At 36.3% G+C, this 15,730-nt stretch overlaps 1 protein-coding gene and 1 pseudogene across 5 annotated transcripts in view; one reads left to right on the forward strand and one right to left on the reverse strand.

The window, feature by feature from the left end:
- Positions 1–15,730, forward strand: part of STAG2 (stromal antigen 2) — a 171,303-nt gene that overhangs the window by 153,096 nt on the left and 2,477 nt on the right. For 4 of the 5 annotated variants that reach the window (XM_023508121.1, XM_023508120.1, XM_023508122.1 and 1 more), the window contains 5 exons: positions 1,413–1,636; positions 5,466–5,655; positions 5,746–5,856; positions 9,587–9,713; positions 10,938–11,015. In XM_023508121.1, coding sequence (XP_023363889.1) covers positions 1,413–1,636; positions 5,466–5,655; positions 5,746–5,856; positions 9,587–9,713; positions 10,938–11,015 — 730 coding nt within the window. The remainder of the gene's footprint in view (positions 1–1,412; positions 1,637–5,465; positions 5,656–5,745; positions 5,857–9,586; positions 9,714–10,937; positions 11,016–15,730) is intronic. The other variant, XM_003801894.2, reaches the window with a different exon arrangement.
- On the reverse strand, positions 12,901–13,074 carry LOC111722248 (annotated as a pseudogene).

The raw sequence follows: 15,730 nt of genomic DNA on the forward strand, positions 1-15,730 counted from the left end.
CTTAGTGGTAAACCTCTGGGACAAGGAGGAGAAATGGACATAGCTTCAAGCAAGGGCTACTTATCTGTAATGTTCTATTTAGATATGTGATGGGTACATAGTTGTAAATCTGTTTACCAGTGAGCATATTTTGGCTCAAGCTGTGTATCTTGTCAAGGAATAGTAACAGTTCTTGGACTGGGAGCCAGTTCATGTGCCATACGTGGTGGAGTACTATTTTATGTATGACTGAAGTACATTGTAATTAGATGTACAGAATAGCTAACACAAAGCAGTATGTTTTATAACTGATATCTACTCTTCTCTTTAACACTATTCAGGGGCGGCGCCTATGGCTCAAAGGAGTAGGACGCAGCCCCATATGCCGGAGGTGGTGGGTTCAAACCCAGCCCCGGCCAAAAAAAAACCTGCAAAAAAGAAAAAAAAACCACTATTCAGAACTGGTAAATCTGAATTGATTGGAATTGGTTATTATGATGACAACAAATATTTGAATTGCGCTTTGTCGCTAATTGACAAATAATTGTGTTTATTTTTTCAAAGCATAATTTAGCCTTATTGAACTCTTAATGTCAGGGCCTAGGACTTGAGTCATGGTTATTCATTTTTATTATTATTATTATTATTTTTTTTTTTGAGACAGAGCCTTAAGCTGTCCCCCCTGGGTAGAGTGCTGTGTCATAGCTCACAGCAACCTCCAACTCCTGGGCTCAAACGAGTCTCCTGTCTCAGCCTCCGAAGTAGCTGCGACCACAGGCGCCCGCCACAACGCCCGGCTATTTTTTGGTTGCAGCCATCATTGTTGTTTGACGGGCCGGGCTGGATTCGAACCCGCCACCTTAGGTGTATGTGGCTGGCACCTTAGCCACTTGAGCCATAGGCGCTGAGCCATTCATTTTTATTATTATGGTCACATTACTTCTTAATATGCTCTATTCTTTCCTTGTTTGTAAAATGGGGAGGACAATTCACTCCCTGAATTCTAAGAATAGTTAACCAAAGAGAAAAATATTATGCTTATCACAGAGTAATCATATGACTGTTAGTTAAATTTTTATTACAGAACTACATATAAAACATGTGGTGCCTGGATCCATGGGTAGGTTTATGGTTCCATCAGGTTGGTACTTGTTGCTAAGGACCATAATCTGATTCTTCTTCGCATCAATCCCTGGTGCCTGGAAGAAACTCAACAAGTAGTAGGTACTCCACAAATATTAATCTGAAATATTCTGAATTATTTCATTCAGTGTGAGAGTCTTAGTAGAGATAAAATTGCTTATCAGTGTTCTGCAGAGTCTGAGATTGAGTAGTGAAGTAATATGCTCATGCTCACACAACTAGGGGACTAGGGGTTAGTAGAACTGGTAGTTTTCTGTATCAAAGTTAATAGTTTCTATTTCTTTTTACAGGTATGTTTACTTGGAAAAGTTCATGACCTTTCAGATGTCACTCCGAAGAGAGGATGTGTGGCTTCCTCTGATGTCTTATCGAAATTCTTTGCTAGCTGGTGGTGATGATGACACCATGTCAGTCATTAGTGGAATCAGCAGTCGGGGGTCAACTGTACGGACTAAAAAATCAAAACCATCGACAGGAAAACGGAAAGTGGTTGAGGGCATGCAGCTTGCACTCCGTAAGGATGTAGTTTATTCCCATTATATTTATCCATAGTGTTTATCAACTAAATTTTCATTTGTCATTAAGGTTCACCTTCTTTTCTATTTGAGATATGTGTTGTTTAGTAATAGCTTACATCAGGAGTCCTCAAACTTTTTAAACAGGGGGCCAGTTCACTGTCCCTCAGACCGTTGGAGGGCTGGATTGTGGGCCCTGGGATGAGTCAGCTGCTAAATGGGACAGGCAGCGACAGCAAAAACACCCAGTGGGGCAGATAAATGTCCTAGGCGGGCCACATGTGGCCCATGGGCCGTAGTTTGAGGATGCCTGGCTTACATAATGTGTCAGGTGTAAATGTGTTGTTTAAGCATTTTACATACATAAATTCAGTTCTCACAACTCTTTTGAGTATATCCTTATTTTTCAGATGAGAAAACTCAGTACAGGGAGGTTAAATAATTTACCCAATTTCACACAGGCATTAAGTAGGAGAGACAAGCACTCGCAATGTAGAATACCTGCTTTTATAACCAGTATGCTGTACTGTGTTCCCAGGGAAATGGACACAGTATTATAGACCTACTTATTACGCAGGATATTAGATCATCTAATTTAAGTGGAACAGTAAATTCAGAGAGGTTGCAACTGAATTTCTATGAAGAGGCCATTAATCATGAAGAACTTGATAGAAATACAAAGTATTACCTATCATAGTAGACATAGGAATGCATTATGACAAAGATGCAAAGGCTTGGTTGCTGGAATTGTATGTAGGCATCTTCACTTATATATCTGATGCTGGCTATCAGTTAGGACCTCAGCTGTACTCTGCCAGAATGTCTACATCTGACCTCTCCATCTCAGCATATTTCTGGGCTCCAAAAGAAAGTGTTTGGGCTTGGCGCCTGTGGCTCAAGTGGCTAAGGCGCCAGCCACATACACCTAAGGTGGCGGGTTTGAATCCAGCCCAGGCCTGCTAAACAACAATGACGGTTGTAACCAAAAAATGGCTGAGTGTTGTGGCGGGTGCCTGTGGTCCCAGCTACTTGGGAGGCTGAGGCAGGAGACTCGCTTGAGCCCAGGAGTTGGAGGTTGCTCTACCCAGGGCGACAGCTTGAGGCTCTGTCTCCAAAAAAAAGAAAAAAAGAAAGTGTTCCAAGGGACGAGAAGTGAACACTACCAATTTCTTAAGTCCTGGGCCCAGAAAATGGCATAGCATAACTTCTACACTACACTATTGGCCAGGAAACCACAGAGATTCTGGGGAGACGGAATATAAACCTCCAGTTTTTTTGTTTGTTTGTTTTTGGCTAGGGCTGGGTTTGAATCTGCCACCTCCAGTATATGGGCCTGGCACCCTAATCCTTTGAGCCACAGGAGCCACCCCAAACCTCTACTTCTTAATATGAGAGATCAAAGAATTTGGGGGCCATATTTTAAAATTGCCACAAAACTTACTAGCTATTACTTATCATCAGGTGTATAGTGTTTAAAACTTGATTGCCCCACAGATTAATGGGTTTAGTATCTTTGGTCCAATAGTGTAAAGGCATAATCTTATACTTCTATTTTTTTTTTTTTTTGAGACAGAGTCTCAGTTTATCACTCTTGGTAGAGTGCTGTTCCGTCACAGCTCACAGCAACCTCCAACTCCTGGGCTTAGGCGATTCTCTTGCCTCAGCCTCCCAGGTAGCTGAGACTACAGGCACACACAACAGCTCCCGGCTATTTTTTGTTGCAGTTTGGCCAGGCCCGGGTTCGAACCTGCCACCCTTAGTTTATGGGGCTGGCGCCCTACCCACGGGTGCTACCCTATATTTCTATCTTGTATAATTTTAGATTTGATTGGTTATATCATCCCAGCATCATGATTGGTGAGAATTTTTTTTTTTTTTTTTTGCAGTTTTGGCCAAGGTTGTGTTTTAACCCCCCTACTCCTTTGAGCCACAGGTGCCACCCAACGAGAAAATTTTTTTCACAGTATTGACGAGTTAAAATAGTTAAGACTGATGGTTTATAAGAAGTAAAAAAGTTTTAGCTTACGTGAAATAGAAAACTTTATCAAATCAAAAGGTGATCTCTTGATATTACTGTAAATTTTAAAGGGGTTTTCTCATCTGAACCAGTAATGGTTACAGATTTGTGTTGAGCCATCAGATCTCTTTTCTTAGACCTCATGGGACACATATGAATTGGTATTTATATAACATACAAATAAATTTTAAAACCACATATTTCAGTTTTGTAGGAAGAGTTCATGCTCTCTTTTTTCATGTTTTTTTGAGTGCCATAGCAATTGAGACATTAATAAATTAGAAGAAAGAAGTATAAATACTGATTGGTTGGCCAGGTCAATGCAATTTTGAAGACAATATTGGATCCTAAATATAGTACAACTTAAAGGCTGATGTAATTATACTGTGAAATGGGGAATTTATGTCAAATCCTATTACAAGACTACAAACTATTGCCACATTTTCTTTTCACTCTTCCGTTAAAAACTTACATATATGTATTGTGTTGTGTACACAGATGTAGTATTCTAATAAAATAATAGTTTTCCTCCAAACTCAAAAATCAGTCACCCAAGTGCTATCAATTTTACTCCCTAAGTCAGTGATTTTTAAAATACTGTTAGTTCACTAATACTTGTTATGTGAATTTGATTTTTATTAATTATGGTAAGCATTTTGAAAGAAAAAGTAGTGTTTACAAGTGAAACCTGGTTTTTAAAAATAATTTTCATTCCATCATTTAGTGTACATAAGGATTTGTTATTCCCCCTTTCAATTGGTCCTTATCTCCTGATAAGCAGTCTGTATCCTATTATATTGGGAACCAATTTCCTGTTGTTTCTGTCCCTGTTACCCCTTCTCACTCACTTGGGCTGTGTAGTTAGCCTTCTGATTGGCCTATTTGCTCACCAGTCTTCCTGTTCTTAAATAAGCCCCTCCACACACTAAAACATGTAATTCTCCAAATTGTTTCCTTTCCTTAAAATCTTCAGCACTGGTTCCCTATCACCATAGCACAGCTTACAAGATCTTCCACAAATTGATTCCTGCTTTTTTATCCAACCATTATCTTTTGCCACTCTTTGAATCTTCCTGCCTCAGAAGTAGCAAACTGTTAGATTGAACCGTATGAAATTGCCCTTTGTGTAGGTCAGATATCAGCAGATTAATATGGTTCAGTCCTTGTTGTTTCATGCCTCAGTGCTCTTGGTTATGTTTTTCTCCCTGCTTAGAAAAGCCTTCACAGCCCACTCAAAACTTTAGTTAGAAGTTGTTTCGGAGGCAGCGCCTGTGGCTCAAGTGACTAAGGCGCCAGTCACATACACCTGAGCTGGTGGGCTTGAATCTAGCCCCAGCTGCCAGACAACAATGATGGCTGCAACCAAAAAATAGCTGGGCATTGTGACAGGTGCCTGTAGTCCCAGCTACTGGGGAGGCTGAGGCAAGAGAATCACTTGAGCCCAGGAGTTGGAGGTTTCTGTGGAGCTGTGATGTCACAGCACGCTACCGAGGGTGACAGCTTGAGGCTCTGTCTCAAAAAAAAAAAAAAAAAGTGAAGGTGCTCTGGCCCCTTTCACTGCTGCTCCTATTCCCCCTGTGTTTGTCTCTCTCCTCTACTTACCAGACTAGTTGGTTCTTTGTTTGCACCTAGACTGTAAACGGCAGGCAGAGACTACTGTGCCTCACATATCTTTATGTGGCCCTGTTCTTAGCACTAGCATATGGAAAGCAACAGATGTTTGTTGACTTGAATAGGTTATATTAGACATCTGATTAGTCAAAATTAGTAATTAGTAAATGAACTTCATTACAGTTACTTTTATTTTCCAGCTGAAGAAAGCAGTAGTAGTGACAGTATGTGGTTAAGCAGAGAACAAACACTGCACACCCCTGTTATGATGCAGACACCACAACTCACCTCCACCATTATGAGAGAACCTAAAAGATTACGGCCTGAGGATAACTTCATGAGTGTCTATCCAATGCAGACCGAACATCATCAACCTCCTCTTGATTATAAGTAAGTTCATTCGATCATTTTCTGTACAATAACTTTATTAATTACATAGAAAAAAGTTAAGTTAAAAGAAGAATAAAATTCTCCTTGAAGCACGCAGGTAACATGGATGTTAGCTCAGAGACAACAAGAGGAAGCAAGGCAACAACAGGAGAGAGCAGCAATGAGCTATGTTAAACTGCGAACTAATCTTCAGCATGCCATGTAAGTGAGAGTGCCTTATTGTCTGAGTCTAGGAAGTTCACTAATTCATTTTAACATATTTTAATGTGTGCCTTATTTAAAATTTCAGCAAACTCTCTAGAGTAACTTAAGCTGAAATAATCAAGGAATTAAAAATTGGTTTTTCCAACAGGAAACAAACATTTTAAATTAAATATTAACTAGTTAGCCAAAGGCCTAATCTTAGGTTGATCTGTTGGAAAACTTTAAATATGAATCCTTGTTTATTTTGGTACACAGAATTAAAAATATAGTTTTGTTACATTTTAATTGATTTCCCCACCTTAGTTCAGGCCCTCATCACTCACCTGAATTATTATTTTAGCTTTCTAACTGGTTTTCTTCCCTCAAATCTCCCATTTATCCTCTCACCAAACCCCTCCTTTCACACTCCCCCACCACTCCATCATTCACCCTGCCATCAGAAATTACTATTCTTGAATAAAAATCTTACCATGTAACTCTTACCTTAAGGGTGAATGGTGGGATCACACCTATGGCGCATAATGCAAGGGTACATGTTGGATCTACTAAGTATATAGTATAAATGTCTTAACACAATAATTAAGTAAATGAGATGAGATATATATTAACCAGTGTGATGTAAATGCTCCTAATTCTATATGAATTCAGCACATTGTACCCCATAAATACATTAATGTGTACATGATCTATGTGTTTATGATTTAATAAAAAAAAAAAAAACTTTTCATGGCTCCCCATTTCCTGCTGGATAAAGTCCAAACTCCTTAGCTCATGGCATGCAAAGATTTTAAAATATATGGCCTCTGCCTACATTTTAGTGTCATTTCACATTCCCTGGCAACTGGTAAAATAATGACAAAAGAACAAGCTCAAGTGTCACCTTAAGTGAAACTTACATCATCTATGCACCCATAACACTATGTATATTCATATTTCTTACAGCACTTACCATATTGTATTGTAATTATTTGTTTATGAGTTTGTCCCTTTGTCTAGACTGTGAGCTCCTCAAGGGCAGGGACCACATTCATTGCTTGTCAGTGCTTGGCACATAAAAGGTGCTAGGTAAATGTTCATTGAATGAATAAATGTTCAGTGCTAAAAAAATTGTGGTTTACCTTTTAAATACTTCATTTTTATTGGATTCTGTATGAGAACTTGGTAAAACTTTTTGAAATCTTCATTAGCTTTGACTCTAAAAGAAACAGCAGACAAGCTGTCTTCAGATAATGTTTTTCATGTGTTGATTGATATTCGGAGTAAAGTGTTAACCACCCTGGTTAAATTTTTTAGTTTGAAAGCATTGTACTTAAGTCAATGTGATGTATATTTAAAATTGGGAGATAGTAATTGTTGCCCTCTTCTTTTTTAAATTTATATCTTGTTTTGTTCTGTTGGTTTTTAAATGGCAGGAATTTCACCTATTTTCTTAAATTATTTTACCATATTAGTAGTAGCCTACATAAATTCACTTTAGTTATATCCATAATGGTCTTAAGAACCTCTAGAGACATGAGGTGTTCTCTATTACATAAATCCTGATTCTATCTTAGTTAATATGGTCATCATCTATATTATTATCACTTGATTCCATTCCCTTTTCTCTGTTTCTGTGACCACACTCCCCTAATACATGTTCTTAATTCATGACTGGATTCTACAGCTAATTTCTTAGCTTTCAACCAGTCACAAATTCATATATTCCAGAATTCTGCCATGCAATCATTTGATGTATATCTCTCCCCTGAAAAGATTGTACCTGTTCCCAAGATCCTGTGTAGAATCTTATCACTCAGTACCATTTATCACTTCAGTATTCCTTTGTTTATAGTTTGTTTCAATTCCCAGTTGAAATAGATAATCTCCCCTATACAACTATAAGGGATTATTTAGTGAAATAATTTACCAGTGGATTTCTTGGAGTAGTAGTAACCATAAGTAATTTGTTGCCTGGGAATTTAAAATATTTTTATTTTATAATGATTTTTCTGTAATGGTGTCTGCCTTATAACTGAAAATAGTTCCAACTTAATCTTTCTTATTTTTCATAGTTTATATCATGTATCTTCCACAAAATGCAGAATAGATTTCTGGTTTTCTGTAACATTGATAAAGCAATACGTTTCCCTTCACAGTTGCCTTTGTTAAATATAGTAAGGTTGTTTTTTATTATCCAGAACTGTTAGGAAATAAGGACTATTATCAACAGATTTGTTCAGATAGTCTGGATAAGACATCATGTCTTGTTATCTTTTTTTTTTTTTTTTTTTTGAGACAGAGCCTCAAGCTGTCCCCCTGGGCAGAGTGCCATGGCATTACAGCTCACAGCAACCTCCAACTCCTGGGCTCAAGCGAGTCTCCTGCCTCCGCCTCCCAAGTAGCTGGGACCACAGGCGCCCGCCACAACGCCCGGCTATTTTTTGGTTGCAGCCATCATTGTTGTTTGGCGGGTCCGGGCTGGGGATTCGAACCCGCCACCTTAGGTGTACGTGGCTGGCGCCTTAGCCGGTTGAGCCACAGGCGCCGAGCCATGTCTTGTTATCTTTACATGTTTTAAGACCCAGCACAGGCTGGTCATAATGGCTTAGGCTTGTATTCCCAGCACTTCTTGAGTCTGAGGCAGGGGGATCACTTGAGCCCAGGAGTTTGAGAACAGCCTGGGCAACAGAGTGAGACTCTGACTCTACAAGAAAAAAAAAATTAAAAGACACAGCACAGTATTATGTAAATTGTAAGCATTCAATAAATAATTGATAGGGTTTTGGTGGTCTTATTTAGGGGGAAGTATCTTTGAATACGAAAAGAAGTTAATGTTGGCCAAACTGGAAAACAGATCATTCTCAATTTCACTATTATGTTGGCTACTTTATGCTGATCTGGGCTAATCTGTGAACTTTGTTGTCACATAAATATTCTTCGTAATTACGTGATAACATACAGAGCTTTTGAACTTAATTTTTTATTTTACATTTTTATATGTTTCTTAAGTTTGAGTTTCATAGGGCACAAGAATTCAGGTGTTGGTATAAGTATTGTTCATTTCTTCCTGAGGCAGAATTAATCTCTTCTTTCAGCATATCTTTATAGCACTTGATGTATAGTTGTATTATAATATTTATCACATTTTGTCATGATTAATTTGTTTATCTCTGTTTCCCATAGTAGACTGTACGCTCCTTGAGGGCAGGAACCATGTCTTATTCATCCTTTTTAACATCCATAGCACATAGTAGAAGCATTTTGCACAGTAGACACTGTGTGAGTGAGTGTGAACCTGGTACACATTAGGTAATGAATGAGTGAGTGATGGGTAAAATTAGCATTATATATTGATGAAAATATATGTATTCTGAAAATGTTATTTCTTTGGTCTCTGTTTTATGTTTGTTTATTAATTTGTACCCTGCCTACTTTCAAAAAGGATTTGAGGTATCTTACATGTTCCCATGTGGGAAATTCTCATTGAACCTTGTATATGGGATATCAGACCTGTAAAGCTAAATGTATTGAAGCAATACAGAATAAATATAACTTCTTAGCATTTTTAGACAAGTGAAAATTGGGGGTTTGACATCATCGATGACATGATCAATGCCTAATCATTCTCCCTGACCTTTAATTTCATCATTTTCCATTATACTTGAATATAGAGAGCCACTTACTGCTGCCTGTATTTTAATAGTCACAATATTGGTTCAGATCTTGACTTTGTTTTATATTTCTCTAGTCGGCGTGGCACTAGCCTAATGGAAGATGATGAAGAACCAATTGTTGAAGATGTTATGATGTCCTCAGAAGGAAGGATTGAGGATCTTAATGAGGGAATGGATTTTGACACTATGGATATAGACTTGGTAAGAGACTTAACAATTTCTATAAGATTTTCAATTTAGATCTCTCAGAAATTATGTTGGATATTTAGTAAAGAAACACCATGAAAAATAAGTTTTGTAGAAATATTAAGTAAAATAGTGCCAAGGGTTTAGCTATATGAGAAGGGATTGAGGAGAAGTTGAGTTTGGTTAGGATGTTAGATCTTAGTTTAAGATAATAAAAATTGGCTGTTTGTTTTTAAGATTAGTTTAGGAATATATAAAGAGTATTACAGTAGAACTTTCTGTATGTTTACTACCCAAGGGACTGTGACAAAGTGGTCAATGGTCAACATACAGTGGTGATGGTCAACATAAGGAACTAGACCTACTGTATGGATACGTAATGTGCTGCATGTCTGGTCTATGAAAATTAGGTCAACTTAAGCAGGTGGTCAGTGTAGGGGGGTTCTATTCTATTTTGCTTAACATCAGTTTGGCTATGAAAATCAAAGGGTATTTTAATAGTTATTTATTAATTTTTTAAAAAGTTTTATGAATTAGAGTATTATAATTTTCCATTTGTTTATCATTTTTAGAACAATACATGAACTTGATACTACCCTATTATTGACAAATTGCATTATCAAATAGTGAAGTAAAATTACTTAAACTGGGGAGAAAGTTCAAATATAGATGAGTATATTTATTAGTAATTATATGATTGAGGTTTATAGTATATAAACTGTTTCTGCATATTTCATTTTACTATGTGTATCATTAACTTTGTGAGGTAGGTTGAGAAGATTGAATATATCGAAGTTTGGACAGTTAGCCTATCCAAGGAGACAAAACTAGTAAGCAGTAAAGCAGAGGCTTAGTATAAGCTACTTCTTTTGATTCTACTTTTTAGTATACTATGGTGTATTCTCAAGAAATAATTAAATCTTAAGTGTAATGCAGTGGGTCTCATAATGGTTGAGAACTGCTGATGTAATTTGGTCCCTTGAAGGGAAAATGATTTGAGAGATGGATTTTTAAAGGAAAATTTAAAAATGAGTTTTCTAGTTTTATTGTTAGAATAATACTGCAAATGAATTGTTTTTGTACTTTTTATCATTCTGTAGTTTGAGTATACAATGTTTAAAGTATTGTAAGGTACACTTGCAATCACATAAGCCATGTGAACATTTAACTTGGATATTTTCAGTTACTATCCGATTTATAGATACAGCAAATGTCAACTTACTTCCCTTTTTTCCTTAGCCACCATCAAAGAACAGACGAGAGAGAACAGAACTGAAGCCTGATTTCTTTGATCCAGCTTCAATTATGGATGAATCAGTAGGTTTAATTTAAAATGTACCCTAGGATTGCAAAATCAAAAAAATACAGGCTTACCCCTAAGTTTGAGGTTGAAAAGTTAGGGCAGCATGCTGAGAATGGATGAAAACAGTTGGAGAAAAAGAGGCAGGCAGAGGCAGGCAGGTAGGATTTCAGTAGGAGAGTAGGGGAGGGGGTAATGCAATAGTGGTGACATATTAGAAAAGTACTTTCAAATCTCTGGCTGAATAGGACTTAAATGTTATAGTAAAGAATTTGGACTTTTCCTGTAGGTTTGAGTTGCTAACTGAAAGATTTTAAAAGAGGGAATGGCATGATCAAAATTCTGTTTCAGAAAGATTTCCTTGGCATTTATGGATAGGCAGGATGAGGGGAATAATTGTAATATAAAAAAATCATGGTGAAAAATAAGGAGAACTTGAACAAAGGCTCTGATAAGGAAGAAGAGAGTATTGAGATATCTAGAATGAAGAATCAGTTTTCCTCTTCTAACCTTTAATTGGTTATTGTTAGGCTTTGTCAGTTACTTTTCATAAGTATCTCTTATCAGTTGCCTGTGCTTTTTCTCTCTGACAATGCCTTGGTTTTCATTTGGGCCACTGTAGAGCCTCTAAGCTGATCTTGCTTCCCCACTCCTACTTTATATCTCTTCTGGGGTCATCTTTCTAAAATGCAGATCAGATCTTTTCATAGTCCAAAGTTGTTTACTGATTTTTTTTTTCCCCCATTGCCATTAGGAAAAAAATTCTTTCTTATCAGCATGGCGTACATAGATAGAATTTTGTGATTTGGTTTCTTTGCCACCTTAACCTTGGCCTTTTCCTTACATGTATTCTTGTTAGCCGTACCAAAACTTAGAGTATTTCTCAGGTGTACTATGCTCTTTAATTGCTCCATGACTTCTGTAAGCTTTTCTTTCTTCTGGAAGTGTCCCCCTTTTCCCTTCCTGGTGAATTCTTTCTTTAACACTTAGTTACTGTGTAATTTTAACTGACCTTTCTAGATAGATATTTTATTCTCTGCTTTCTTCATACTTCTGTTGTAGTAATTATCAGACGAGTGTAGTGAGATAAGATATACTGGTCCTTCACTGGACTGAACACTTGGAGGCAGTGATGATTTTATTCATTTTGAGTTCTGCCTAGTATAGTAGGTATTTAGTTTTGTCTCATGAATAAATCATTTAAGTAACCTTCCATATCCCTTTTTATTTATCTACCCATTTATGCTACTCTCTTCTAACGTCTAACTCGGGTGACTATTAAACCATACCATACATAAGGCCTGCTTTCTATGCCCTACGTTCTACTATCCCCTCCTTGCCCTCTCCTACCTCATAATCTGCTTTCAGATAGCTCTTAGAACTACTTTGACAAACTATTCATACTAACATATTAATAAGGCTAGTTGTTAGACTCCAAAAGATAAGAGTTTGTAGGGCAATAGGTATTGAAATATCCTTGGATGATACACATTGAGATCTTTCAAATCAGTATTGCTTTTGTTTTTTCTTTTTGGGGGAGGGTTGTAATTTTTTGATTTTTTTTTGTTTTAGTTTTTTTCTTTGTTTTTCTAAATCAGTATTTCTTAATGTCTAATGTGCATTTTAATCATCTGGAGAGCTTATTAAAATGTAGATTCTGTTTCAGTTGGTCTGGAGTGTGGACTGAGATTCTGCATCTGTAACAAATGCTGTTGATGCTTCAGGTGTGCAGACCAAATGAGTAGCAAGTCTTTATAGTGTATAGGTGACCTATCGTACCTATATCTAGTCTAAGTTGTGTAGTTTAAGTGCATATTAAAGTATATGCTTTCCCTGATAATTACTCTAGGAGTATGTATCTTTCTAATTAGTTAATTAAAACATGAAGGTAGTGATAAAGGATAAAAGAGAATATTTTCAAGCAGGTGTGAAGAAATGCATATATTCAATTAAACTGGAAGTTGGTGCCAAACTAAATAAGATACTTTTCTTATCCTTAAGGAATTCATAATCTAGTGCACCTTGACTGTCACTTTGATACTACACTTGATCTTAGCCAAAAGGCGGAGAAGCGATTGTCACTTTGAAATGAAAAGTATAAAAGCTAGTATTTAAGAGCTTATATTCCAGACACTATGCTAGGCTTGATTTATTTTGATCCCCGTTAGCAATTTTGTGAGAAAGGTGGTAGAATTCTCACGTTTATAACCAAGCAAACTGAGGCTGAAGAAAGAGGTAATTTAGTGACTTACTCAAGAGTTATAGAACTAGTGAGTGTCAGAGTAGTAATTTGATGCCAGTTCCTTTTAATTAATAATCTTATGCTGTCTCTACTGTTGTACTTCCTAAAACTAAAATCAGACCCTATTTGGGTGAAACACCAAGACAGGTAATTAGGAAACTGAAATGATTAATTATAATCAAAATTGATATGGGCATTTAGAGGTCTGCATGTATTTATCTAACATTGGGAGAACTTTAAGCATTTGTTTTATGAGTCACATTAAATTGGCAAAAAGGTGTTCTTCACCTCAGATAACTAAAGAATAAAATAGCAAGGTAAACTACGTATATCTATTCTTGACATTAACATTTAGAGAAAGCTGTAATCTAAATGAAGCCAAAAATAGGGCCCCTAATAATTATTATTTTTTATTCATAGCAACTTTGCGGCATTCTCATGCATATTGAATATTTTATAACTGAGGCATTTATTCTTCAATAACAGTGTAGCTGCTTCTGTTCTCAAATAAAGAAAATGAGTACATGTACTTATAACTGAAGTTTTATAGTATTACCACTTGATGGCAGCAGTCACATAACTGAATGGTTGATAATATTCAAAGGCTCGGGTATCTTCTAAAGATATTGTGTAATATATATACACACACATATATTTAAGTGAATGAGAGTTGGTTTTTTTAAAAAGTACATAAAAATTACCCTATATTGTCTTCATCATAACTTAAGAATAATGGAAAATTTTGAATATAAAATTCTTTTCACCTTTATATTACAACCTACATCTGTTCTTACTCAAGCCTATGATAAGTGAGTCATCAAAATAGTAGTAAGTTGGGATTTAAATTGTATAATGCCCAGTTCTAAGGTTCTCCGTTTCTAAGTGAAATAACTCAAAAGCACCTTAGTACAGATATTTCAGGTTTTACTAAATAAATGCTAAGTATGTCTTTTAAAACATGATTTTCACATCACCCAGTAGAGGTAATATAAGAACTCTGAGCCTATCATTTTAGAGATGTAATACATAGAATTATAGATTTATGGTATAGTCGTTTTATATTTATAAATAAAATTGGTTTATCTCATTGTGATAATGGTCATTTTCTGCCAGTTTTTCCACAACACACCAAAGCTTGATACATATACTTTAAAATATATGTTTAGATGTTTATTAATGTTAATATCAGAAACAGGTATACTTTGTTTTAGCACAGAGTGTGTCACTAATGTCATTCTTCTGTGTTGAAACTCTCTTAATTATCTGTAATATAAAATTGGTAAAGAAGAGCTCAGTATCAGCTGGGCATGGTGGCTCATGCCTGTCATCCCAGCACTCAGGGAGGCCTCGGTGGATGGATTGCATGCACAGGTTTGAGACTAGCCTGAGCCAGAGTGAGACTTCGTCTCTACAAAAACAGCCCAGCATTGTGGCAGGCACCTGTAGTCCCAGCTACTTGGGAGTCTGAGGCAAGAGAATCTCTTGAGCCCAAGAGTTTGAGGTATGATGCCAGGACACTCTACCTAGGGCAACAGTTTGAGACTCTGTCTCAAAAAAAAAAAAAAAAGAACTCCATATAATGGACCTAATATATAATGTTTCAGTAGAAGAATCTAGTTATAACCTAGTCTGTACAGAATAGTGGGCCCCATCCTCCCAATTTATTATTTTAGTTGTTCAGGTACTTTCTAGTCAGGACTGGAAAGAACTTGAATTCATTTTCATGCCACATTCTACACCAAGAAATGCTAATTAAGATTTTATTCATTCATTGTCAGACCTTTCCTTACCCAGATTCATACAGTGTTATGGCTAGAAGGGATACTTTGTTTATTTACTTACAAAGAGGCTGCAATTAGATATTTATTTCTTGGTCTGAAAATACACAGTTCCTTTGAATCAAAACAATTTGAGTTCTATGACTTTGGTTCAACTGGGACTTAATGTACGAGTTAGGAGCCCTTTATGATCTCAATCTCAGCTCACTTACATATAGGTTTGATTCAGCTTTTACTAGCTTTTAGTACTCTAAAATATTACTTAATTGGCATAATCAAGTGCTAGAATTTTAATTGAACAATCTAACTTTTAGTATATACAGTAAAATTTATGCATTCATTTTTGCTTGATGACTAAGGAGTAAGTATTCCATTCATCATCTGCTTTTACTTTTAGTGATAAGTAATTATTAGATTTTACCTAACATTTCTTTTCCCAATTTGAATGTATAGAAAAACATCAATATAAGTCATTTTCCCGGATTTCACCTTACTGTCTAATTTCTTAAACTTTGTGGTTACGCATATTCTCTTGGGCTAGATTTTGTAAAGAAATCTTTCTGCTTTATATATACTTACATTGTTCTTGGATTTTTGTGCGTTTTTTTGGACTGCACGTTCAAATACCTTTCTAAAAACTATATCCACTTCAGAGTGCAAATGGCCAAGTTTGCAAGAGTTTCTTTCTTTCTTTCTTTTTTTTTTTTTTTTT

Source organism: Otolemur garnettii, unplaced genomic scaffold (assembly GCF_000181295.1).
Source record: "Otolemur garnettii isolate 467f Iridium unplaced genomic scaffold, OtoGar3 scaffold00224, whole genome shotgun sequence".
NCBI classification, from domain to species: domain Eukaryota; kingdom Metazoa; phylum Chordata; class Mammalia; order Primates; family Galagidae; genus Otolemur; species Otolemur garnettii.